Genomic DNA, 27,035 nt, shown 5'->3' with positions numbered 1-27,035 from the left:
TGTGATGCTTTTAACATGAGACGACAACATCTACACATCACATCCCAAAGTATGTTTACACCGATAACTTTTTGGTGAAGCAAAATCTGCCTCTATATTCAGCCAATATGCACATTATGTACTGTAATCCAACAATGTGACCTGCGAAGAACACAAAGACAGAAAGAGGGAGGGATGAGGGGTGAGATGGGGGAGTGACGGTGACGGGAGGAGGGAAGAAGAACTGGAGGCTGCAGTACAGAGCACAGAGAGCAGCAGAGGAAGTAGGACACACCTGGAATTCAGGTAGGACGAACTTCCCTTTGCTACTACTTAAAAAGGAATAGATTATTCTGCTTATGTGCCTGTATAATCTCAGATTTGACTTCTGAATGCTGTGATCCAAACTCTCCTGCTGCACAAATATACTTCAGAGAAAACTTAAAAACACCAATAAAATCTTCTATGGGACAATTAGCGGCATGCAAAGCAGACAGATTCCTTTTTTTAAACTGATTTAAGTGCATTTGAGTGAACTTTTCAAAGAGGTTTGTACCTGTGCTGGGCTTTATGCTCTGTTACTTGCGGTGAATAGCTCCATTGTTTAGCTTTGATACGCTGGAATGCTCCTGAACATCTTGTATAATCTTCTCAATTATGAATGGTATCATTTATTCTATAGTCTCAGCACCTCAGCCACTGACGTCTGGTAACTTAGCAACTAGTGCCCCTCATTCAACATTAAAGTGGGGTAAGATGAGAAGCCCCACAGACCTCACTTCAGAAGACTGACAGGGATTTGCTGCCAATGCGTAACCTTTTTTCCCCTCATCCTGACCAACATACTGATCCTCTTTATATACACCTATCAACCCGTGTAGATTTGACTGACCTTCAGTTTGTGTTTTCTATCATCGCTTGCTCATAGTGTCACCTTTAAATTCCTTTCGAAGTGAGATTCTGACTGTCCTAAACGACATACAACAAATGTCTCCACTAGATAGCATCTTTGACATCTTTTTAAAACATGGAAAACAGATTTTATCCATTGACACTTAGATTTCCCGTGTTTCCAGGGGGACCTTATTGTGAACACGCACAAGTAAACTGACACCTGCCCCTTTTAACCTCGCAGAAGCCTTGTTTTTTTTCGCTCTGGGGGGTAAAAGCCTCTCTACCCTCACCTACACTGTAAACATATACACGCTCCTACCCACAATTGCCAAATCAGAATATGATCCATTTACACCTGGTCATAAAAAGCGTACACTTGCTGAAAGCGCTGACCTCTCTTCTGGCAGCGTCTCACATACCTTGTGTTGCTTATGAAAGACAGAGTTCGGTTTCAATGCCCTGAGCAGATAAGCGCTGCTGTTTCTACCCAAAGTGACAATGGGAGTCTGTGCTGCATTCGGAAGCAACTATTCGAGACTGCTGAGATTTGGTGATGAGTGACACTAGTGCCTTGGCAAGGTAAAACTAATGAACTCATCTGCCTAAACTTGGAGTAGAATGAGCATTCAACAGATATTTGAGGTCAGAAATAGCTACACATATGGAAAAAATAAACCATTCAAGATGTTTTTTTCAAAAATGCCTGCAAAGAGACCGACTCTGGTAATTACTAGCATTAGATATGCTAAACCACACAGCTCATTAGCATCCAATTGAGGACATGTATTGTTGTAGTGATCAGTGGCTGCCAGCAGAGTTGAAGCTTGAATGCAGTTCTGACCTCAGGGAAACAGAACATTGGTTACCTGAGAGCACTTGAGAGTCTCGTGAGAAACTGAATATTGTGTTCGATAGATAGTGTCGCAACGAAAGGGAACCAGTGTCCCAGTTTTAAAACAGCACCAGAGACGTACACAAGTACTCAAAGGGTTTATGTGATACACCTCAGTCAACAGGTAGGTCAGGTCGCTTTCCTGGAGGACGGCAGAGTTAATTTACAAAACAGCACAGGGTGACTATTCTGAGCCAAGACACCCTTATCACATAAAGCCTTTTTTGTACAAATTTTCTCAGTCTTGTACAAGTCATGCTTTCAAATGAGGCTCTTCAGTTATAGTCTTTAAAAAGCACCTCTTAAAATCTGCAATGCCTTTAAAAAGTTTGAGTCTATGGTTCTCTGATGTGTATGTCTAATCTTTGACTGTGTTTATAATGCACTGCTAACAAGGTTACGATGGCATCACATTTTTGTTTTGCGTCTCTCTTTGTTTCTACAGACAGAACAAAGGAGTGAAAAGTGAAACCCCATTTGACAAGAGGACTCTACCACTGACTATGTTAATGAGGTCTCATTCGGAAAGGAGAGCCCTCCCTGGGTTCTCAGCCCTGTTGACACACAGCATACCAAAACACACAGATGTGACCTCCTCACCTCCTCCGTCCTTCACCCCAAGAGAGTCCATCTTCACATCTCTTACTTCACCACCTCCATGGGTGACTCAGGCTCTTTCCAACCTGGAGCAAGGAGAACAAGAGTTGCAGATCCTCAGGGAGCGACAGCAGGCCGAAGTGGAGGAGGTGAACCGCGAACTGGACAATGCTGCGATTGAAGCTCAGCGAGAGGAGCGTCGCCTTCTTGAAAAGGTCGAGCAGGACCACAGAGAAGCCCAGCGACACCTCAGCCAAGTGAAGAGGGAGAATGCTGCAGCAGCGAGAGTTGTGCAGTCGCTTGTTGACCAGCAACTTCGAAAAATTGGACAACTGAAGGAACAGATACAAAGATGGGGCAGTACCGCTGGTGGAGCCAACAAAAATCAGCTACAAAGAGGGGTGGCAGAGGTGACCCAACCATGGGAAATCTCTTTAACAATGAAAAGGGTCAGTTTCTTACCAAGCCCACAGTCGAAGAGCTTTATCTTAGGGGAAGTTGATGTCCGTGAGCAAGGTATGACCTACCCCATTGGTGTCTGTGGTGTCCAGGGACAGAAGTGTGCCTTGCATTCAGGAGATACAGCATTTTCAAACATTACCCCTCTTGAAATTAGAAAGGAACCTCAACCAAACAAAGGCGGGAAAAGACACAGTCCAGAAGAGCTCAACAAAACAAATAGTGGGAACATGCGTGTTGTTCGGAAACTACGTCTGTCAAGCTCTACAGAGAATGAGGAAGAGCTCAATTCACCTAAGTCTCCCATATCAAGACGTCGTGGTGTATCGGAGTCCTCCCAAGATGAGGAAGCAGAGTCTGTGTGTTCAGAAACCCAGGGGCAAGACCTTTTCCTTGCCATCCCACCTGTCTCCAGTCAAGGAGAATCTGAAGGTGATGACTCTGACAGCAGACAAACTGGAACAAAGAGGCGCAGCTCAGTAAAAGGTAAAAGAAAGCAAAAGGCCCTTGTCTTGGTCTCATGTGAAGAACCTTCCTGCCCACCTGAAGAACTTGATGACAGAAGCAGTGAAGTGGGAACATCTCCAAAGACAAGATGTAAAGGTTCACTCCCCAGGCGCAGTGTTGTAGATCTTTCCACAAAACATCATGCGCTTTCTAAACAAAGCCTTTCCAAGAAAAAGACCTCAAACCAGTCATCAATGGACAGTGGAAGCCCTCCATCCCCAGTGGACAGTGAGGACTCCTGCTATACATACACTGTCAATACTCCTGTAAATGGATCTGTCAAGCAAGAGCACTGCCGCTCAATGTCCACAGCTGACCTCTCTAGTCTCAAGACTGACCGCAAAAGAATCAGAAAGGTCAACAGAATGCGTCTTGCTTCCGAACCTTCAACTTTTGAGCAAGGCCAAGGAAACGGCACAGAATCTGACAGGAACACCATAAGCTCTGATGAAAGACAGTCAAGGTCTCAGACTCGTGTTACACAGGAACTGAATTTAAACCGTGTGAGCAGATCCCTTTCCATGTCAGCCATCGAAGGTGATAAAATACATCAAGTCAATGAACCAGAACAATACAACAAGGACAAGAAAGTTGTGTCAGCTTTGGAGGAACTAGAGGAAGAGGGTGGTTCAACTGCGCTTGATTCAGCTTACCTGGTTAAACAGTTTGGAAAACAAGGAGCTGGCCGCACTGATTTCAACCTGCCAAGCGGCGTCTATGCAACTGTAAGGGGGCAGCTCTTTGTGGTGGATTGTGGTAACGCCCGAATTCAAGTGACAGATCTCCAAAAGAATGTAGTTCAGCAGGTGTCTCCTTCAGGATCAGAGAGGTCTTCCCGTATCTGCAACTACTTTGATGTGGCGGTGAACTCAAAGGGCCTCATTGCCCTGACCTGTGCTGCTGAACGAGCTGTGTTAGTGTTCAGTCGTCATGGACGTCTACTGCAGACATTTGGAGGCACATTGATAGGTTCCACTAATGAAGAGCTGGATGCTCCCAGAGGGGTCACTGTTACCCGTCAAGATGAGTTCCTGGTGGCTGACATCAAACGTGGAAGCTTAACTTCCCTAAAACTGGACCCGAAAACTGGGGTCAGGTTAGAGCGCACAGTGGTGACGGGGTACCACAGGCCCTACTTGGTGGCCGCTTGTCTCACCACTGGACTCATGGCAGTAACAGAAAGAGGCAATGAAACTGGGCGAGTCCCATGCATCCGTGTCCTGGAGCCTGGCTGGAACACAATCCGAATCCTGGGAGTGTGCTCCGGGTTGGGGCCCGTCCTGACCTGCCCTTGGGGCCTCTGTATCGACAGCGATGGGGACGTTCTGGTGGCAGACTGGGGGAAGCAGCGGCACCATGTTCTTATCTACCCATCCAAAGGCGTTGGCTGGCCTCTCGTGACCGACAACCTGAGTAGCCCGAGGGGTCTGGCCCTTCTGCCTGATGGCCACGTCGTGGTGTCAGACAGCATGAATCACTGCATCAAGATCTACCATTACAAGTGAACTCCAGAAGATGGTGAAGAAAGATATGGATAGAGTTCTGACTAATTGCTCCGATGATTTGAGAAGGTTCTATTTGTATTAGCAAGCACTATCCACGAAAAATTATATTGTGAGCTTTGTGAGTGTAATTTACAGCCTCTACCTCTTACACATAATTTGTTATGATCATGTTTAAATGAGATTAAACTTTATGGTAATCAGTAGTGAAGCTAATCAGTATTTTTTTCTTACGTTACTGCATTTAGTTCAAAAGATGTAATAATAAGTACAAGTACATGCTTAGAAAATGAAATGACCTTGAATGTTTCTCATTTTCTCCCTCTATGCAATCTACAGTGTAGCAGAGTGGTCCTTAATCCTGCATGCCTTAATAATATTTAGAATTTTTGTATAGTATGCCCGTATTGCAAAACATTTCAATAATTAATAGAAAAATTTATAAATCTAAAACTCTTTTAATTTTTCTGGGTAATGAGTAGCTCAAACTGTTCAGTTGGCTTAAGCTTTGGAGGGGTTTAATGACTTTTGTACTGTTAGTTTATCTGAGTAAATATCAATAAACTTTGATTCAAATCAAACTTTGCACAATGGTGCTGTTTCTGGGCCCGTTTCTAACCACATATTATCACCAAACTTCAAAGCAGGGCATTTCTATAGTATGCTATAGTATATATTTTTTCCAAAATGTCAGTATTCCTGAAACGTCTTTCAGCAAAGACATCAAATTAATAAACTATTTGATTCATTCACAATAATTAAACACAAAGTGAAATAAGCAAACAGATCAATAATGGGAAAGCTTCTGGGTTTTTTTGTTTTTTTTTTGGTAAATGATCACATCAAAGCCACATTTCGCAACAGCAAAATGTCCAACATAAGCTATGCAAACAAATTCATGCGCACACGGTTTCCTAACCTGTCCAACCATGCACATATTCCAGAATAAAAGTGCAGGTTCAGCTCCCGCATAGCTGCACTTCACAGCTTTGCTCCAGTGTCAGATTCTACATCAGAGGACTTTCATCTGGACTACAATGAAGCTGCTCACCAGAACTCTGACTCTGTGCTTGGCGCTCGCCCTCACTAATGCAGCACCTTCGTGAGTATAAATGAATTCCACTTATTTGAACGGATTTTGAAGGTTTAGCCCCACTATCTTGTTCCCAAAGACCTGAACTGGTGACATCCTGGGCATTGTCTTTTAGTTTTTGCTCTTAACAGTCCAAACTCTCTGTGTTCATATTGTTTAGTGAAGCTAAAAATGCAAAACATTAGACCTGTGCATAACATGGTCTCATTCTGTTTCAGCTCTTCTGTCAGATTTCAATTAAGCTGCCTGTTCTGCAATACAAAAATAAAAGAACATATTAGAGCTGCAGGAAAAACTCAGTCACTGATATAGTTTTAAAAAAAAGTCAATCTGCAATTATTTCTATATTTAAATAATGATTTTTAACACAACAGTGCCATTTGCAGAGTTCAAAACATGAAGATTTTAAACTTTTCTTTTTAATACGATATAGTGTTTTTTGCTAAACTATAACCTTTTTTTTTTGCCATTTATTGATATGATATAGACTTGACATTCTCTCACATTATTTTGTCCAGCCCTTGTAGCTACTTCTGGCCATTCCCACTTTTTAGAATTTTCTCTTATTAGGTAGCGCAGTGGAAAAGTTCAAGTACCTGTTGGCTCCTTTCGTAACTATATTTGCTAGTTGACAAAGTTCACAAGTTGGATCAATTGAGCAAATTCCAGACTGTTGAGTGCTTCTAACATATATATATATATTTTATCATCTACAGGCTGCTACCAGAGGTTGCAGCAGAGGGTGGGTCCTTCATAATTATAGTTGTACAATATTCATCTGCTACACAGCAGCTACACATCAGTGAAAGAGAAATGCTGTAATGCGTCGAGTGATACGTATTTTGATTTTACAATTCAGTCTCTATTGATGTTAACAAGTGTTTTTTCTTGGAAATAAAGTTGCTGCTTTGCCGGACCGATGTGCCGGCATTGAATTTGATGCCATCACTCTTGATGAGCAAGGAAAATTTCTCTTCTTCAAAGGTGTGCAGCATTTTATTCATTTATACATCTATTTTACAAACAGTCTCTGTTTACATTAAGCTTGCCAAGACCTTCACTGTAACAAATTCACTCAAGTCACTTTAATAAGGTCAGCCTCTGGGTAAAATGACCAAGATTCCTTAAGAATGGCTGTCTATATTTGCAGATTATTCAATGAGAATAATGCTTTCCTCATTTAAAATGGCTCATTTGTAACTCTACACAGTTGTCGTCTTGTTCTGATCTATGAAACCTGCACCCCTCTCCTCTCAATCATCCTTACTCTGACACATTAAGCTTTGACTTGAGGCGGTCTTCTTTCTTTGTATTTTTCCAAACTGACAGTAAATGCTCCTCTGCTGTTGCTCTTCAGATAACCACCTGTGGAAAGGTTTCCATGGTCCTGCTCAGCCTTCCAACGAATCATTCAAGGAACTACATGGGCTGGGCCATGTTGATGCTGCTTTTCGCATGCACAGTGCAGAGAACCCAGATGACCACGATCACATTTATTTCTTGGTGGTATGATCCACGAGTGGTGATCCGGGTCAGATAAGAAAATGCATAAATATAATTTACCGATGGTGATCTCAGTTTGTCTGTACTGTTGTTGATATAACCTCTAGGATGAGAAAGTGGTCCGCTTCTATAACCAATCTCTGGAGGACGGGTATCCGAAAGAAATGACGGAAGAGTTCCCAGGAGTCCCCACTCACCTGGATGCTGCGGTGGAGTGTCCCAAAGGAGAGTGCATGACCGACTCAGTGCTGTTTTTTAAAGGTATGTTGGCCTTCATGGCTAAAACCGTCTTGTCAACATTCAGCAACAAATGAGATAGTAAATTATGATAAGGATAATGCTGCCCCCTACTGGAGGAAATTGATGATGATGAATTGATGACTCCTTCCATCCATCCATCCATCCATTCTCTGTACACCGCTTTATCCTCACTAGGGTCGCGGGGGGTGCTGGAGTCTATCCCAGCTGACTCGGGCCAAGGCAGGGGACACCCTGGACAGGTCGCCAGTCTGTCACAGGGCTACATATACAGACAAACAATCACACTCACACTCACACCTACGGGCAATTTAGAGCAGTCAATTAACCTCAGCGTATTTTTGTACTGTGGGAGGAAGCCGGAGTACCCGGAGAAAACCCACGCATGCACAGGGAGAACATGCAAACTCAATGCAGAAAGATCCCGGGCCCACTCCGAGATTTGAACCGGGGATGTTCTTGCTGCAAGGCAAAAGTGGTAACCACTACACCACTGAGCATCCCATGACTCCTTCCTCTAAATCTATTCATTTCCCCCACAGGACACGATGTGCATGTTTATGATATCGCCACTAAGACGGTGAAAACCAAGACGTGGTCCCATCTGCCTCAGTGTACGTCTGTTCTCCACTGGGCAGAGCACTACTACTGCTTCCACGGACACAACTTCACCCGCTTCCACCCGGTGTCAGGAGAGGTGTCCGGCAACTACCCAAAGGACGCCCGCAACTACTTCATGAAGTGCCCCAACTTTGGTTCGTTCATCAACAAAAGAAATCGAACGACGTCATCGTTTGGTACAAGACGCAAAACCAGAGTGATTTTGAATTATTTTTGTTAAACGTGTGCAATTTTGTTCTAACTGCAGGTCATGGAAGCGATTACAAGGTCCCGAAATGCAGCGAGGTCAAACTTGATGCCATCACAACGGACGATACGGGCAAAACTTATTTCTTTGCAGGTAAAGTTAAGACACAGAACACAGCAAAGAAACCGTTTCTGTAAAATATGGTATGTGGTATCTTAATGTAAAGCCAGGAGATTTAGCTTGGCTTACAGCAGCCTGACTTTTACCACAGTTAGAAATGCAACTGCAGTACAAAGCATGAGGTAAACCAGGCAAAAAAAAAAAAGTGTCAATTTACAGATTAAATGCATAAAACAGGCCACAAACTGTACATGCTGTTCACATTAAAAATCGGTACTTTTACAAATAGATTTCACTTACATTGCAATAACATACAATTACATCACTTTTTCCTGTATTTAAATCAGGAAAAAATACAATTTTATGAAATAATTGCCATTTTTTGAAATAAAATTATGTATATTAAGGACTGAAAAATTGCATTCTTTTAACCCTCCTGTTGTCTTTATATATGGGCACCAAAAAATATTGTTTCCTTGTCTGAAAAAAATCTAAAAATTCAGCAAAAAAATTCCCCAAATTTCTGAAAATTTGCAAAACCTTCAGGAAGAAAATCCCAATAATTCCTTAAACGCTTCTCTTAAAACATGTATTTTATAAAAATCCCCGTAAATGTGGCAAGAAAATTCTTGTCAATATTTTAAAAATAAATGGGTAAAAAATCTTCCAAAAAACCCCTAAAATATCTACAGTGATTACATATATATCAGTAAAACTTTCAATATTTTAAGAACATTCACAAAAAAAAATCAACCAAACTTCTCTGGATTTTGGTTGATTTTTTTTTGAGAATGTTGTTAAAGAAACGTTTTTAAAGGGTTTTTCTTCCAACAAAAAATGTAAAATATTTCCTAAAAATGTTGAAAATGTGGACATCGGAAGTTTCACTGTGAAAATATATATTTTCCACATTTTCAAACTTTAAAATAAGTCAATTTTGACCCACAAGACGACACAAGGGTTACATGTCATTCTACAGATTTTCCCCGATTTATTAAACTACAGATAATAACTGGTGGAATCACTGATCAGAGGTGTTAACTTACATGTCAACTAAATGATTCAAACTGCTCAGGTTCCACCTACATGCGCCTGGACACCATTCGTGACGGCCTTCACGGCTTTCCAATCACCAGATCGTGGAAAGAATTGTCTAACGGAGTGGATGCTGTCTTCTCCTACAATGACAGAATCTACTTCATGAAGGTACACCTTGAAGCAGACGGACATTTTCTCTCAGTAGGCATGATGAAGTTGAAATTAACGTCACCACTGTTCTTGCAGGATGATAATGTTTTCATCTACAAAGGAGGCGCTCACTACACCCTCGTTGAAGGCTATCCTAAAAGCTTGAAGGACGAACTGGGCATTGACGGACATGTGGACGCTGCTTTTGTCTGTGCCAATGAACACACAGTTCATATCATCCAAGGTAAGAGCTTATTTGTCATTTTTAGCTCAGTATAAATTGGTTAGCTTGTGTAGAAAGATAACAAAGATGTCTAAACTGTATGATCAGGTCATGAATAAACAATTTTACATGTTTCTTCCAACAGGAGGCACGATGCGTGACGTCGACCTCACAGCTACTCCCAGAACCATCACCCGTGAGGCACCTTTACCTTCAGCCTTGTCTGATATTGATGCTGCTCTTTGTGGTCAAGATGGGGTTAAAGTGTTCAAGGGCTCCCAGTTTTACCTGTACGGGAGCCCCATGATACTGGCTACAGGAAGGATAATTGTTGCCCCTCAGAGCATCACGTCAGCAATGATGGGATGCCAGGATTGAGAGTGAGGAAAAAAATTATCCAGACACGCCAAGAGTACAGAATCAGAATGATCACACTTTAAATGGAGTGAAGAGAGCTACATTTATGTCAGCTTGTATCTTACATGTAAGATTTTGGAAATAAAATTCTTCCATGCGGTCAAGTTTGACTTTTGTTTGGTGAATAAAAGGTGGAAAAGAAAGCCCTCATGTGAGATGTGAGTCATTACATCTTTTTAAAAGGTTGTTAAGGAAAAAAATTCATTATTAAAAGAATAAACACTGTCTCTGTTTTCTCAATTTGCATCAAAAACTGATTAGGTTCATACAGTGATGTCATAGATTGGCCACTAGAGGACCTACTGTACAAAAGAAAGTGTCACACCAGGAATAATGCCAGGCTCACTGTTCAACTAAAGCAGCTGCAGGAGCAAAGTCTGAATGTTTAAATATTTAAACAACGAGTTTCGTGCCAGAACTTCTGAAATGACGCCAAACAGTGAGTAAAAGCGACAGTCTTTGTCGTGAATTTTCAGTATCTTAAGTTCTCAATCCTGCACACAGTTACCTACTGTTGTTGGAGCGCTTTACTCAAATCTTTTTCTAAAAGTCCTGGTATAATGGAGCTAAAAGGCAAGTTGTTTCTGAGTAGAATACAGATGTTTTCTATCAGTGCAAACAACAACCTGAAAACCATTTAATGGCCATTTTTTTATGCAGCCCTGAATGTTTAGGAGCCTGGTCTGCAGTTTATTCAGTAAGTCAGGTTTATTTCAATAAACCTGACTTACTGCCCATAAAACCTCATTGACATCATCATCATCACACACTGGTGTAATTTATACAAAAGAAACAAGTTTTCGTACATTGACTTACTAGTTTCCATTTAAGAAAGCATTTTATGTTATATTTTATTTTTAAGTTACTGCTGGCTTATTTCAGTAAGTCTGACTCACTGTCAGGTCAGACCCACAAACATTTTAAATTATATAGTATGTTACATTAAACACGACTCAATCCAACATACACCAACAGACTAATAGCTAAATAAATAGTCAACAGCTCATGTACACAAATGCAACATGTAAACCCTCCACCTATATGAAGTTAACTTCGGTTCACCTGTTATCACCTGGCAGGTTTATTTACACCTGCTAGCCCATCCAGCATCTCAATACTACTTCAGAAAGTAACTCATTTACTCACCATGGATCCTGAACTGCTCCAGACGGGACGATATGTTGGAGAACAATCCAACTCCACACACAACCACCACCAGCAGTCAGAAGTTTCTCTCCAAGGTCCTCATCCACCGACGTCCAAGTTCACCAAACGGGACAAAAGTAACTCTAAATCAGTCTCTGGCTTCTTCTCCTCGGACCAGCCGTCACCAGAAATACAGACCCGGCTCCATCACTCCCAGCAGCCCTCCACCACTCCACCGCACCGGACTTCTCCAAGAACCGAACCCGGACCGTGGCTCGTCTGCAGACCGTCCGGAGGAGGAGAAACCTTCCCATCAGCCGCTTCGACAACAAAACGAGGCTGTTCCGGTTTCATTCTTCCTCCATTTTGGTCACTTTACACTTCGGACCGGACGACCCGCGCTTCCGGTTTCTTCACCTGAGTCAGGGTCGTGACCTGTGACGCCAGCACCCTCTGGTGGACTCCAGGTTGTATTACACCTCTGTCTCTGACCTTTTAATCTCATCATATTTTTTTTCCATCTCTGTTTGCAGGCTTTATAAAGTCTACATGCTCAGGCATCCTTCAATCCCATCATCCTGCTCCTGCATCCTTCCTTCATGGCTCATGCTCCTTTTAATACTAATCCAGAAGTCCAAAAGTCCCATCCAACAACCAAGGGGCCCCACCTCAGTTTCACCAAGATGAATTTGCTCAGCTGTCTTCTACCTCTCCATTTTCCTCCTTGTCCTTGAGCAAGAGATTTGATCGTTTCTTCAGAGCGTCTCTTTTTCTGCTGTGACAAGTAAATAATGTAGCAAATTAAACTAATGTTAAACAACAACAACCAAAATCCAGCGAAATTTGCTGGATTTTGGTTGATTTTTTGTGAATATTCTTCAAGAAAATATTAGAAGTTTTACCGATATGTATGTATTAATTTGAGACATTTTTAGGATTTTTTTTTTTTGAAGATTTTTATTCATTTTTGAAAATATTTACAAGAATTTACTTGCCAATTTGGGAGATTTTTTTAAAATAAAACTTTTAAGGAGTTACTGGAATTTTCTTCCTGAAGGCTTTGCAAATTTTCAGAAATCTGGGGATTTTTTTGCTGATTTTTTTTTTTTTTTTTCAGACAAGGAAACAATATTTTTTGGTGCCTGTAAATGAAGATAACAGGAGGGTTAAAGCGTCAAACACTTCAGTGTTCTCATGTGATGAATGAAGTGTGACAAGCATATTTGAGATTTCTATTCAGTGTTTATTTAAAATGTAAGTCATAATTTATTTATACCTAGACTCTCTGCAACATTAGTGTCACACTTTAAATTAGCACACTTCAAAAGTCAAAACTGCAAAATGCTTCTTATTTTAGTTCTGATCTGTATCATTTTGACAATACGTCGTATTTTCACTGGCTGTCCGTGTTCATATTGAATCATATAGACACATACGCAGCAGCCTGCAGGAGTCCAGAGGTCGGACCAGCATTAGCAGGCATTCACAGCCTTTCACTCCCTGGAGAGGTTTTTGTTCAGCCAAAATCCCTGGGACTTTCAGCAAGCATAAAGGAAGCGCTGGCCTCAGCACAGCTTCATGGGCGACGGCATGAGGACACACAGCAGGACACATCGAGACATCAGCGCGCACACACACACGGCTCACAGTACAGGTTATGAATTCAGAACAAATGAATAGGTGAACCGGTCATCAGGATAAAATGATTAAAATTTACAGTAGGCCACATTTATCTGTTTATTTGACTCCATTCTTGTGAAGAAACAGGTATTATTAGATAGTTTGAGGTGTTTCCAGTTCAGGTCAGTCAAAAAAAAAAGAGAGCACATGATGAAATGTTTATTCCCACAACATTTTTTGTTGCGAAATCTTTCTAATGGACACCTGGGAATTTGGCCCGACAGTGAGAGTAATGGAAAGGTCACAGGGTAAAATGTTTCAGTATTAACTGTGGATGATAGAAGATAAGATTATCTAGAATGCATCTATGCATTTGGCAAACACATTAATTCATTAAAAGTCTGAATGATCTTTGAACTAATGAGTCCTTTCATACCAATGTAAACAAAAGCAGGCTGCTTATTTCAAGCCAGTGACCAGAGGAAATGACTGCTAGGTGTAATTAGCTAGCTAATTAACATAACTCTTAGCTAGCACTCAGAGTTAGGTGAAAATTCCATCTTCAGCTAAATTTACTTATTTATTTATAATGTAACAGGCTATACTCCTTAACAGAATTCTGTTTATGTGAAGCTAATAACATAGAAAATAATAGCATTGCCTATACCTATTGACAATAAGGTGGTTAGCATGCTATGCTATTGTTACACATCTTTACAACTTAAAGCGGACATCCGGTTGAACGGTTTTGGTTTTTGGATCCCAAAGTATGTCGGAACAACCACAGGTATGGTACAAAAAGTTTATTCAGTGACAGTTCTGTAAACATCTGAGGTAAATGAACATTTACATCAACATGTTCTTTAACAAAAGGTTCAGACACAAGGCACTTCTCTTCAAAGACAGTCAGTTTACAATGGGAGGAAGTTATTCTTCATTTTCCATAAGTGGGAGTGTGTTCCTGCTTTTTGGTGAAAATCCATCACGCTCTCCATCAGAGGAGCTTTGTTTCGAGGCACGTCCATGGTGTGAAAGCTGGAGCAGCCAATAGCCTCTTAATCCAGATTCAGGACAGAAAAATAAAATCATTTTAGGTTCATTTCTTATCCACACCAACTTTGTTTGCAGTATTTCCGTAAATAAACAAAAATATGTGAATATCCTTCTTCATAGGACAAGCTTTGTCATTTTTCTTCTTTATATCCTCATAAATAACTGTGCAAATCTTTACCAACATATTGAAGGTACTAAGAACAGCTTGGAACAACAAGGTTAGGAAAAAAACATTTCACCAATAGGAAGAAGTAAACCTTGTTTCAACAGCATTTTAGAGACAAAGTTCAACAAAATGTCTTCAATCGTCCATCAATGGGTTGTAAAACTGATCTTGTGGTTGGAGTCCATCATGTAGTGTGATTTCTTTGGCGTATATCTCTTTGGGTTTAAATCACACACATCATAGCGAGCAACATCTTCTCTAAGAATAGATTGGGTGTTTCAGCTGCCATGGTGTGCTGAAGTCGTTTATTGCTTCCTAAGCTTCATGAGACGTGTAAACAGTTGACGCAGTCCACAAACAACGCAATATGCAGTCTCTAGTTTATCCTTTTGTACACAGTGAGTTGTCATTAATGTAGCTGATGTGTTGAAATCAACATGCAGTGTTTCTCATTTGTCAACTCATGTTGTATGTTGGTTTGTGCAGCATAGCTGTTGTTGCATTCATTATTAGACGTCAATCACTGATTTTAAAACTCTAAAAGAACAGCTGGTGATGCCACTGATCTCAGCCTACAGACATAATGTTCCTCCTCAAATCACAGCGTAGCACCATGGGAAAGTCAACAGGACCTTTTTTTCCTGTCATAGTAGGAAAAGTACATAAGGAACAAATCATACTGGCTCCTATGGCTCAGTTTCATTTAGAGGTTAATATTCAGCAAGAATGGTGAGGGAGAGCTGAGGTTCATGCTGCTGGAACTAGTTTGTGGTCTGGAGATGCTAATAGCTTCCTTAATGTGAAAAAAATAAATCTGTAACTTGTGGTTGCACACATATTGTCACACTCTACAACAGCTGTTAACAGTAAAGATGACAATTGTTTGCATAGACTATATATAAAATATGAACATATTCTTCAGGTCTGATAAGAAGAAGCCAATACAAAAGTGCCTCAAATCTACATTTTTTTCTAGTAGCAATCAATGGTCGACTCTTCTGGTAGCAAAAAGAGGCTTGATTGTATTGAAGTCTGAGAGAAAATGACCATTTATTAGTCCAGTAAACATTTTCCAAGTGAGGTTAAGGTGTCACAATAGCAAGCTTTATGCTTGTTTTGTGATTTATGGTCCCAAATTGGAGTAAAATATATGAGCTGGTAAAGCAGATTAGCAATTTGCCCTGTGTTGAATCCTTGAGTTCTTAGTTAGATCCACATCTCAATAACTTTTAATAACATGGAGCACCAGTTCACATTTTGTTGCAGCTTACCAAACAGATATGGAGTGGCACATTTTGCAAAATATTCTTGTTGAAAGCTATAGAACCAGACTGGTCCTACTGTCACATTTAGCTTTGCTAAGCTTCAGGACTAGAAGCAGCTTGTACAGCTCTGTCCAAGTGAAACGTGAGAAGTAAACAGTGTCATTCTTCTGATCAAACTGATATATTATTTACCAAAGTGCCAAATATGCTGCAACATGCACATAATATTGGCATTTTAAAAGTTAGCCTTTGTGCTAATATTCAGCTGATTTATAATTTAGAATATTTTGGACCTAAAATATTTAATGTTTTTGACCAAATTTCAAATTGTCATGAATGCAGATGAGTGAAAATTCCTTTATCTGGATGTATTTATTATTATTATGAACATATAAGAGCATTATTTAAGGCACTTAAAGATTTGACAACTGCAATAAAAAAAATCTACTGCATCAAAGCTTTTTGAGCTGTAATTTGTCTGCTCTCTGCCAGAAACCAGTGACTCACAGCTGACTGACGCTGGACTGTGCTTTCAAAGTAAAAGCTCAAAGTTGTTAAACAGTGCTAATGAGGGTTTGTGGAACATACTGGCTTTTCAAAATAAAATGTACTCATATGAATGACACCTTATGTATAATACCTGGGTTTAATCCAGATTTAGACCATGATGACTGCTCTTATTTTGGTTACAGTGTTCAACTTCTAATCCAAACACATGATCTGTGGGACTATCTAGCAACTGGATTTTTCAAGCACCTTAATTACAATCAACTAATACTTTGCTCAGAGAGAAACACAAAGATACACAAACCCAATGCACAGTTTGCCCCAAACCACTCTCCCTTGTTGTCTTGTTGTTAAAGTATATTTTTCATTCCTGATGATTAAAATTAGTAAAAGTTACTGGGAAGCTGCTGTTCTTCAACGTAACCAAATTTATACGGTAGGAACTTGTTCCTGTATGTTATTTCCTTATTTTGGCAGGAATTAATGAGTGAAACAGGAAAAATTCACATGTGGGAAGTCTGTTAAGAACTAACAGAGAAATGAAACATTTTTAAGCTCATACTGCTTTCTTGTTTTTTCAAAAAAAATATCTAAAAGCTACAGTATATTCTACAGCTCATCTAGAAAAATTAACTTAAGAGTCCTCCTATACAGAACAGCTAGGAGGAACTCAACAGTTCTGTAACACACTGCAAGCACAATCATCAGAAAGAAGGTGTACTAGTTTTAATGCTCAGTTTAAGCTGCAAAGCGTCAAATTGTTCAGTAAAGAACACAAAATAATGGTTTTTTAGCCCTTGATCATGTATTCTTTTTTTATTTAACCCACCTCGTCGGGTCACTGTTAGAAAAGCTCTTTTGATTCGTGGTTTTCTCGATCAAAGTCGCTCTAAATTGCAGCTTAATCAGAGACAAACTTTTAAAAATGTAGGTAGTTCTGTATAACATCCTGTGGTGCATATCAATACTATCCATCACTATATATTTACATATTTATATACTTTATATAGTTTACCCTGATGTAACTGCAGAGATGTCATTTTATAAACACTGAAACAAGACTAAGGTACCTACACACACACACACACACACACACACACACACACACACAGCCTGTGAAGCCTAAGGACTATGTCTCAGGGTGGGACTGCTGTATTGCTTTCCTGTGTCCTAACGCTGCTGCGTCCCTCTCTTCATCGAAACTACAGGCCGGGTGCGAACGACACACGAAGACGGACGAGTTCCACAGACCCACAGACCGTTCAGCTCCATCATCACGTCACAGGGAAAATAAAAATAAAGAAACAAAAGTGCAAACCTCTCCTCTGATGTCTCCCAGCAAAGAAATAAAAGACAGGTAAAAATAAAAGAATATAGTATTGCTGTCTCTATGCTCCAAAACTTATTAGTCAGTCCAATCATCATCATCATCATCATCATCACCACTATAAGCCTTCCTTATTTGTGTCAGTGCTGGTTAGATGTATACTTTAGGTGTGTGTATGTGTGCGAGTGAGTAGGTTTGCAATTCTCCTATAGACCTTGCATGATCCTATAATGCTTTTCCTCATTCTTTAAAGAGAAGTGGCCAGGACAGTAAGAAGTTTCCATGTTGGCGCCTTCATTTCTCTCTTTGCACCAGACAGGTACTCATTAAAACACTGGGCTTTAGGTGCTGTAGCACACCCTCTGGCAGCCATGTTGGAGATCTGTAGTGTTTGACTGACAAAATGCTGATGGTACTGCTTGAAGAACTAATTTTAAAATACGCATTTTGGCAGAGTGTTAAACAATAAGATGAATAATGTATGCGTGGGTGTGTAAATGTGTGTGTGTGTGTGTGTGTGTGTGTGTGTGTGTGTGTGTGTGTGTGTGTTAGCTACACTGCCAGGTCATCAGGGCGAGCTCGGACACCACTGCTCTTGCTGACCCGACTTGGCTTCCGGATGTCTGTTCCTGCAGCTGCAGGAGGCTGATGCATCTCCGCCTTGGTTACCACGGTGAAGTCATCATGCTGGACCGTACAAGGCGCTGTGGAGACCTCGTCCACCGCTGGCTCCTCTGGTGTGAGGGCTGAAAGAGGAGTATTGCGAGGAAGCGTGGGACATGTGGAGCGTTGCTCCTCCTCTGGAGATGGAGGGGTCTCCTCCTGAGGAGAGGAGGATGCAGAGGTGGGGGGTGAGGGAAGAGGGGGAGGATAGGAGGAGGAGGAATTTTTTCCATCCAGACTCTGGAGCTCCAGCGTCATGTTGCTCCAGTTCTGCTCCATCGCTGACAGCTGCCCATGGCTTCCAATGCTCACTTTCTCACCATTGCTGTAACAGGAAGCAGGCAAAGCCTCTGGCAGGATCTCGTCTGAGCGGAGTGCATCCACCTTGAATCCAGCAGGCACAGGAGCGGTGGCCATGTTAGGGTTTAAGGAGATCACTGTAGGGGAGGATTCAGTTGGACTGTAGGCTCCTTCTCCTGCTCTGCCCCCAACGCTCACAGTAGCGTACGTTGGCAAACAGTCAAGCACTGATGGAGAGGTTTGCTCAGGAATGGTCTCAGCATCTCCAGGCCCATTTCCACTAAAGCGCAGCGACTCACTGTCAGGTGCAAACTCATTAGTGACGCCCTGCTTGACCTTTTTCCAGCCCAGGTGGTAGATCTCCAGCAGGTTGAGGACCAAAGAGACACAGGCAACCACAAGCATGAAGATGATGAAGATTGTCTTTTCAGTCGGCCTGGGACAACAAAAAAAATGTATTTTTATTATTAAATGAGAGAGAATGTTTAGTAGGAAATGTCACAGGAAGCAGTAAAACAAATTATAGCACAAAATAGGACAAACCTAACACTGTAGTTTAGTTAGTTTCTCGACATGTTGAAGTGGTGTGTGTGGCTACAGCAGGAAATATAGTCCAAAAAGAAAGCCATAAGAGTAAAAATTACATTTAAATTCTGTCTTTATGTGGCTTATCAACACTACTTCTGACAAATGAGCTTAATGTCAACTACGACCGAGCTTTCAGCTATGGGGCCTTTTAATTAACTAACCAATTCTACATTGTGTTCATGGGCTACCTATATATATACATATTATATAAATAACAACAAATCCAAAAGCATTTGAGCATCTGCTAAACATTCAAAACAGTTGTTTGAACAAAAGTGCCTCAGCTTATCTAGCTTAGCTAACAAGCTAATTAGCTTGACACTGCATTACAACAATAATGAATATGTATTTCAATTATTTCAATATTTAGATAATGACATGGGCCCTACATGGGGCAGTTAGCTTTAACATCAGTTATCTAGAACAATATCATGTAGCTTTAGACTCATTTTGTTAGCAACATATTTTGTAGCTTTAGCCTCACTCTTTTAGCATAATGATATGTAGCATCAGACTTAGTATGTTAGCATATATTATGTAGCTTTAGCCTCACCTTTTAGAACAGCATTAAGTAGCTTCGGCCATACTATGCTAACAGAATACTATATAGCTTTAGCTTCACTCTTCTGGCACAGTATTTTGTAGGTTTAGCCTCATTGTCGCTGCACAGTATCATGTATTCATGTAGCTTTAGCCTCACCATGTTATCACAATATTATTTAGTTTTAAATTTTAGTCTTTGAGTACAGTATCAAGTAGTTTTAGCCTCACACTTTTAGCACAATATCATCTAACTTTATAATCAGTCTTACAGCACAATAGTATGTAGTTTTACATCACTCTTTTACCTCAGTATTCTTTTAATCTCCCTCATTAAGCATAACATTTGTAGTGTTAGCCTCAATCATTCAGCACAATATATTGTAGCATGAACCTAATCTTTATAGCGCAATATTACAAGCTTTAGCCTCACTATCAGCAAGCTATCAAACAGCATTAACCTCAGCTGTTGACTGCAGTTTAACATGGCTTTAACCTCAGATGTTTAGCACAGCATTGTGTAGCATTAGTTTCCCAATTTCAGCACAATATCATGCATGTAGCTTTCATGTGTATATTTAACATCACTGGATTTTCATTAGCTGCACAGTAAAACCTCAGCCAGAGTAGCTAAATAGCATAAAGGATCAAATCAAACCTGCCAGTCTAGTAATTTCTGAAATCGTTGACTTATAAATATTTCAAGTGTTAAATCTGAAACTGTTATCACTGTATGCTGCCAACATATCACACAAGAAAGTAGCAGGAATATCGATGTAATCATGTTGGGTTCCAACAATGGTTTGTGGATGAAAATGTGTTAAAAACATGAACACAAACAAACATTGTAAAAAGACACAAAGAAACAAGTGTGATGCAGAAAAATAAACTCATAATCTCTAACCTGGAGATGAAGCAGTCCACAGTGTTAGGGCAGGGCCAGCGGCCACATTTATAGAGCGGCCTCAGGTGGAAGCCATAGAGGAAGTACTGTCCCAAGATGAAGCCCACCTCAAACAGAGTCTTGAAGATGATGTTGAAGATGTAGGTCCTCAGCAAGGCCCCACGGATGCGGATCTTTCCATGCTCATCCCGGATGGGGGGCTTCTCTTTTTTCCCGCCACCTCCTCCTCCGTCACCAACTCCATTGTGGTACAGAGGGTCGTGGTCCTCCTGGTGTCGCCCGGCCTTCCTGAGCTCCTCCTCCCTCTCCCTCCTCTTCTCCTCCATGCGGACAATGTGCAGCACATGGCCCAGGTAGATGAGGGTGGGCGTGGAGACGAAGATAATCTGCAGCACCCAGAAACGGATGTGGGAGATGGGGAAGGCTTCGTCGTAGCAGACGTTCTCGCAACCGGGCTGCTGCGTGTTACAGGTGAAGTCCGACTGCTCGTCACCCCAGACTTCTTCAGCTGCTGCTCCCAGCACTAAGATCCGAAAGATGAAGAGGACAGTCAGCCAAACCTGGAGAGAAGGAACAGAGAGATTAGAGAACAGAGCAGTTAGATGATGGAGGTTCTCTACAGGGTCACTGGTCTCATTTTCTGTCAAGTAAAAAACTGAAAATGCTTGAGCTCCTCTGATAACAACCAGATCATTTAACCCTCCTGTTGTCTTCTTTTACGGGCACCAAAAAATAATGTTTCCTTGTCTGAAAAAAATCCAAAAATTCAGCAAAAAGATCCCACAAATTTCAGAAAATTTGCAAAAAACTTCAGGAAGAAAATTTCAAGTTTCCCTTAAAACCTTTACAAATTTGGCAAGAAAACTCTTGTAAATATATGTTCTTCAGAAACATTTTTAATATTTCTTTTATCCACCAAAAAATGTTCATAGATTTCCCAAAAATGTTGATAATGTGGACATCAGAAGTTTCACTGTGAAAATATATGTATTTTTTCCACATTTTTAAACTTTAAAACAGGTCAATTTTGACCGGCAGGACAACATGGTTAACCGGTGTCTAAGCTAATATGATAATGTCAAACTCATCATTGGTTTGGAGGCAGAATATTGTCTGAGAAGAAGGAAATTAGCCTCATATATATTAATTCATGTCTATAAAATGAATCAATATTCAGTCACCTTTCCAATTACAGTGGAGTGTTCTTGAGCATTCTCCAACAGTCGCCCTAGAAAGCTCCAGTCACCCATGCTTCACTCGATTTTCTAGCCTGAAAGACAGAGACAGGTGACTGTGGTGAACAAGAAGTTCTGGAAATTAATGACTGACTGAAAAGAAAGAAAAAAAAAAAGCCAGAGAAAAATACATTCTGAAGCATGGAAAGTTAAAGGTAATTGGGTACGAAGACTTAGAGCTAGCAAACACGGTAGACGCATCACGGTAAAAATCTGTAAACTCTAAAGTAGTTTGATGCCATTTATATAGCACTAAAATCACCATAAATAGGTTAATCAGGGAAAAAGTTTGTTTTTTTAGATTTTTTTTCTATTGAAAGAATACATTTACCGACTCCTGCACAGTTTTTAATTAAAAAATGCCTTCATATGTATGACAATCCTTTAATTTTTCCATTCATTCTTGAAAAGAACACAGTTTTTCCCTGTTAAATGTACATATTGTTGTGCTGATAATGGAAATATGCTGCACTGTTTTTAACAAGCAACTTGGCAATTTCTACTTTTTTTACATGCAAAAAATAGTTTGTTTCCGGTCAAATTGATGTACTTTTGTGTTCATAACGGACATATGCTTTATTATTTATGACAGCTTTAACCGCAATTTTTGCTAAAAATATATATATTTAATGTTAAATACACTAACTGTTGTGCTGATAATGAAAAAATGCTGTAATATCTTTAATAAATTACAGAAACATTATTTTATATAGTATTTTCATGTATATTTTTAACTTTTTAAAGTTTAAAGCTTTTATTTTTACAGCAAAATGTGGAATGAAGCACACTTTTTAACCTTAAAATCAAGAATATCAATACATTTCTTTCCTCTATGACAGAAGAATAAACTATAACAGGACAGGCTCCACACACAGTATTGGTTGGTGGTGCTGGTGGTCACTTTTATTACTTTTGTTGATCAGAAGAATGAATGTTGAACATCACCAGCCTCATTTGTGAATAATACAATCACCCCAAACTGTGTAAATCTTAATATATAATTGACATAATTAGAAATTTGGAACCTTTATTATTCATCTAAGAGCCACAAAAGTTTTCACAGATATTACTACTATTGTCATAAATTCAGTTCCAGTTGGCGAGAACCACTGCTGTTAATGGTGACAACAGGGATCTCTGGAGCTTTATCCTCATTCTCTCCTCACTTATTCAGGAATAATAGCTCTTAGCCAAACTTTAACAAGCACCTGCTCCTTATTCAGCCTCGGCATAATTGGAAAATTACTGCCTTAAACTCTGGTCAACAGGCATTTTACCAATACAATTTCAGAAAACAAGGCAGCTGTCCAAAATATGAGATGAGCTCTGGTCATCTGAGAATAAGAAAATATTCACAGAGCCACGGCGCTAACTAAAAGTAAGAAGACGTTAAAGATTTTAGAGTTTAAAATCAGTGTGGAATGTGTCATAATAAAGGAGAGGAAAGCAGACTTACTAAAATATTGTTGTGTTGTCAGTGAGAAATCCATCGACCAGAGATCAGGAGAAATCTACGTCTGGAAGGGAAAGACAAAACCATCCTATCAAATCACCCAAAATGAAAGCTTTATTTTTAGAAACTGATACCAAAAATGATTTATTTTCCATACCTGAGCATTTTATAGTTATCTCTAATTACAAATTGGGCAGTGGAGAGGATGTTTCAGTACATAAAAAACCCTGTGCCGTTACAACTGCTCCAGTTCTCCAGGGTGCCATTTTTAAAAGGACTTGACAAAACTGTTCAAGATGCTTGATGTTTACTGCAGCTCTTCTATGGATTTAGCCTCTCAGTTTCCACTGATTGCGTGATGTTGTGACTTGTTTTTGCTGCTGAAAATGCATCTTGAGGACTTTATGTGTTTGGGCTTGTTGTCATGCTGCAGAATAAACGATAAGGCGACTCCCTGATGGTACTAAGTGATGAAACTAAACATCTAAAACTAAATGTGCTTCAAACATTTGCACAGTTCTGCATATTGATACCAGCCCTTATCCTCCAATGTCAGAATAGGATTAAAATCTCTGGAACCTGGAATGCACATTGGGAAAAATCTCCATGTGCATTCCAGGTTCTTACATTTATTGCACAATGTGTATTTGCTTACAGATGTGCACACATTTGTGTGTGTGTGTGTGTGTGTGTGTGTGTGTGTGTGTGTGTGTGTGTGTGTGTGTGTGTGTGTGTGTGTGTGTGTGTGTTGCAGGGCCGGCTGGTCGGTGGACAATGGCTGGCCATCTGTGGGAAGTGAATGAGTGGATAACAGGTTGTCCCTGTTGAATGCCGGACTCATCACATCCCAGGAATGCTGAGGGGGGCAAATATTTGCCTGGGATCCACTGATATGAACACACACAAACATGTACGCACACTCAAAGTTACAGTAGCGTTCCTGATTCTACTGTATATCTGAGCCATAAAGCTGTCCTCCAGGCAGGAGGCCACCCATAATGTGATCAGCTGCCAACAGGGAAAATAAAAAGCTCCCTCATGAGAAGCAGCAGACTGATAAAACCACCAATAAAGTCCATATTATAGCCATCACAACAGATACATCACCCTGAAATACTACCAAAGTTTAAAAGCATCTCTGCTAACCCTACGCACATTCATGGACTTCTGTGAAATCACACAGTTGGATCGTACTTTTAACTAATGACAAACCGTCTATAGATTCATGAATCCATCAGAGGCATGTGTACATGTACATGATGTGTTGACGTGATGAAATACCATCTGTCACCGCGGACAATGGAGAAGCTGCCAGATGGACATTGTCCCGGCCGCTGTGTGCTTTTGATGGATCAGAGGTCTTTGTGCTAAAACAGCCCAAACAGTTAACTCTTGGCCTGCCAATCGCACCATGGAACCCTTTGCAAGATATGCAGACAGTCGCGTAAAGGTCAGCTCTGTTCGTTAAGAAGCAGTTTCATAGTATTACCTGGCTTACATGTGGTCAGTAGCTGGCGTGCATACAGACATGAGCAGTGTTGATTGTGGAAGAAATGATTCCACCAACTGATCAGACCTCCCTAAGTCACATAAAGTGTGTAAAAGTGCAGAAAATGCTTCAAATCTTAACAAAATGTGCATAAAGCTATTATTGTAACAATGCAAAAAGGTGCATAAAGTTGAACAAGATGTGAATATCGGCAAATATGTGCAAAGACTTGAAAATGTACGTAAAAGTGCAGCAGGTGTGCAAAGAAAGGAGGAAAGCACACGGCAGAGAGTTAAGGTGTGTGCAAAACGACACAGCAGTGTAAAATAAAGCATTGACAGCTGCACAGATAAAAAGACAAATCCTGGTGGAGGAAATCAAGCATGGCCAAGATGTGGGCCCTAACAAAGCGACACGATGGATCAGACATCCCAACATAGAAATAATCAGTCTAACAAACACTTTAAATGGATTCACAGTTAAAACTTAATATGACGACTGAAACTTTCCCTCCGTTATCGGAAGCAAATCAACCAGTAGGAAACCTGTAAGAAGCTGTCTCATCTGAGGCAACAACCAATCACAACCTGCACTCGAATGAGCCAGAAGAACATTAAAATGGATTTGTAGAAGCATTTTGAACTTTGTTTTAATCTGCTAAACAATATTTGTCCCCCGCTGTGGTTTAAAGGAGGCTCCAGATAACCATTTGTCACTTGTGTGTTTAGTTTGTTGCTGCAGCTTCACCAGTTTAGCATTTTTAGCTCGTCTGAATAAAAAACAAAGCTGCTCAGGTGTGTTTAATGCCTCCTCTAAAAGTGATTCTGTCCTAATATTGGGCTTTAGTGGCCTCAGTGTTCGTCTCTCCCACAGGGGAGTGAACGCAGCATGAGAGGTGCTGATAATCCAGCAGGTGGAAGGATGATAATCCCTCCTCTTCCCTCCCCCTCAGCATCACTCAGCCTCCAGCTGCTTACCGCCTCCTCTGAAACACGTCTCCCGGCCGGCCGGCGCGCTTCTTGTCCCGCGTCTTCTTCTTCTTTCTTCGAGTCCCGCGGCTGGGCTCGAGGCCTCCAGGAGAGGTGAGGTCGGTGGGAGAGGAGGGGGGAGGGAGAGAGACACGGAGAGAGAATGACAGGAGTCCCAGAGAGAGAGGGAGAGAGTTTTCAAACAAGACGGAGCAGAGTCCGGTCTGACCCGGAGGCGAAGGGCGGCGGAGCGTCCCGCGTGCACAAGGCCCGCTGTCAGAGGCCGCGTGCAGGGGCGCACGAGGGGGGGTACGTGCTTGTGTGCGCGTGCGTGTGTATGTGTGTAGGAATAGACAGGGGGCAGAGTGGCTCAACTTCACATTCCTCTCCTCTGTAAATCTGTTGAAAACACTTTAATATGACTGTAATTAACATTCATATTCATGAAATATGCTATTAAAGGTCACGACTGGCCATTAGAAGATCCTCTGTAGCTGTATAGAGGTAGTAGAAATAGTTGGGTGAATATTTAGCAGTAACCTATGGAGTAGTGAGAGTGCCCAATTACAAAACTAAATCTATAAAAGAATAAGCAAATAAAAGTGGAAATGTAGACGGATAAATAAAATAAAAAACAAATAATGTTGCTATATAAAGAAAAAATAAATCCATAAAGCAAAAGCCTAGTAAAAACAGAAATATAAAGACAAGTAAATAAGAAATGTGCTTTGACTTTGCTTTGAAAGTGACATTTAAAGCGACATTTAATGTTACTTTAAAAGCTAAGGGAAAGCAAATTTCTTCTTCTCTTTCTACTTGTATTAGCCTTTTCTTTTATGGGTTATTTAAAAAAAATATTGCTTTATATTGCCACATTATAATTTTTTAAAATTGTATTCAGAAGCACATTTCTTCTTATTTTTAAAAATCTTTTATTTATTTGTCTTTATATTTCTACTTTTATTAGCCTTTTCTTTTGTGGATTAGTTTTTAAAATTAATATTGCTTTATATTGCCACATTATTTTTTTAATTTTATTTAGTAGTGCACTTCTTCCTATTTTTTTTAAATTACTTTCTTTGTCTTTATATTTCTACTTTTATTCGCCTTTTCTTTTACAGATTCATTTTTCTGTTTAGTATTGCTTTATCAACATAATATTTTAAATAATAATTATCATGCATGGAACGTGTTGACCTTTTTAGGTGGCAGAAGAAGAAGAAAATGGTGGAACTGGAATTAACATCATCAAGCAGTTTTCCAAATGAATGGGTAGAAAGCTATGTCCTTTTTTTCATATTTTCATACGATAAAGATTCACAAAGACACATTTTTTTGCTATGACTTCTGTCCCTTTTAACCATAATTCCG

The 27,035-nt window shown here is 40.3% G+C and overlaps 3 protein-coding genes across 6 annotated transcripts; 2 read left to right on the top strand and 1 right to left on the bottom strand.

Moving 5' to 3' along the window:
• The first annotated feature begins 236 nt into the window (after positions 1-236).
• LOC127532123 (uncharacterized) lies at positions 237-5,472 on the top strand. Its single transcript, XM_051943087.1, has 2 exons — positions 237-285; positions 2,211-5,472. The coding sequence occupies exon 2, from the start codon at positions 2,269-2,271 to the stop codon at positions 4,831-4,833; it is 2,565 nt and encodes an 854-aa protein (XP_051799047.1). The 5' UTR covers positions 237-285; positions 2,211-2,268; the 3' UTR covers positions 4,834-5,472.
• A 307-nt stretch (positions 5,473-5,779) lies between these two features.
• hpxb (hemopexin b) lies at positions 5,780-10,583 on the top strand. 3 transcript variants are annotated; one of them, XM_022195688.2, is made up of 10 exons: positions 5,780-5,932; positions 6,640-6,665; positions 6,824-6,907; positions 7,281-7,429; positions 7,534-7,687; positions 8,227-8,439; positions 8,553-8,645; positions 9,688-9,818; positions 9,897-10,044; positions 10,169-10,583. In XM_022195688.2, the coding sequence occupies exons 1-10, from the start codon at positions 5,868-5,870 to the stop codon at positions 10,399-10,401; spliced, it is 1,296 nt and encodes a 431-aa protein (XP_022051380.2). In that variant the 5' UTR covers positions 5,780-5,867; the 3' UTR covers positions 10,402-10,583. The 3 variants fall into 3 exon arrangements, with proteins under 3 accessions (XP_022051380.2, XP_022051382.2, XP_022051381.2); XM_022195689.2 differs by lacking the exon at positions 6,640-6,665 and having other exon boundaries at positions 5,801-5,932; XM_022195690.2 differs by lacking the exons at positions 6,640-6,665; positions 6,824-6,907 and having other exon boundaries at positions 5,792-5,932.
• On the bottom strand, positions 10,321-26,334 carry LOC110952235 (gap junction alpha-3 protein-like). 2 transcript variants are annotated; one of them, XM_051943459.1, is made up of 5 exons: positions 25,674-26,334; positions 23,211-23,271; positions 21,701-21,789; positions 20,520-21,079; positions 10,321-18,923 (listed from the first exon to the last, which is right to left on the bottom strand). In XM_051943459.1, the coding sequence occupies exons 3-5, from the start codon at positions 21,767-21,769 to the stop codon at positions 18,077-18,079; spliced, it is 1,476 nt and encodes a 491-aa protein (XP_051799419.1). In that variant the 5' UTR covers positions 21,770-21,789; positions 23,211-23,271; positions 25,674-26,334; the 3' UTR covers positions 10,321-18,076. The 2 variants fall into 2 exon arrangements, with proteins under 2 accessions (XP_051799419.1, XP_022051383.2); XM_022195691.2 differs by lacking the exons at positions 23,211-23,271; positions 25,674-26,334 and having other exon boundaries at positions 21,701-22,340.
• Between the last annotated feature and the right edge of the window lie 701 nt (positions 26,335-27,035).

The sequence above is a fragment of the Acanthochromis polyacanthus genome, chromosome 22 (assembly GCF_021347895.1).
Source record: "Acanthochromis polyacanthus isolate Apoly-LR-REF ecotype Palm Island chromosome 22, KAUST_Apoly_ChrSc, whole genome shotgun sequence".
In the NCBI taxonomy this organism is placed as follows: domain Eukaryota; kingdom Metazoa; phylum Chordata; class Actinopteri; family Pomacentridae; genus Acanthochromis; species Acanthochromis polyacanthus.
The sequence above is the reverse complement of the archived record's forward strand: the minus strand, read 5'-3'. Positions and strand labels throughout refer to the sequence as shown.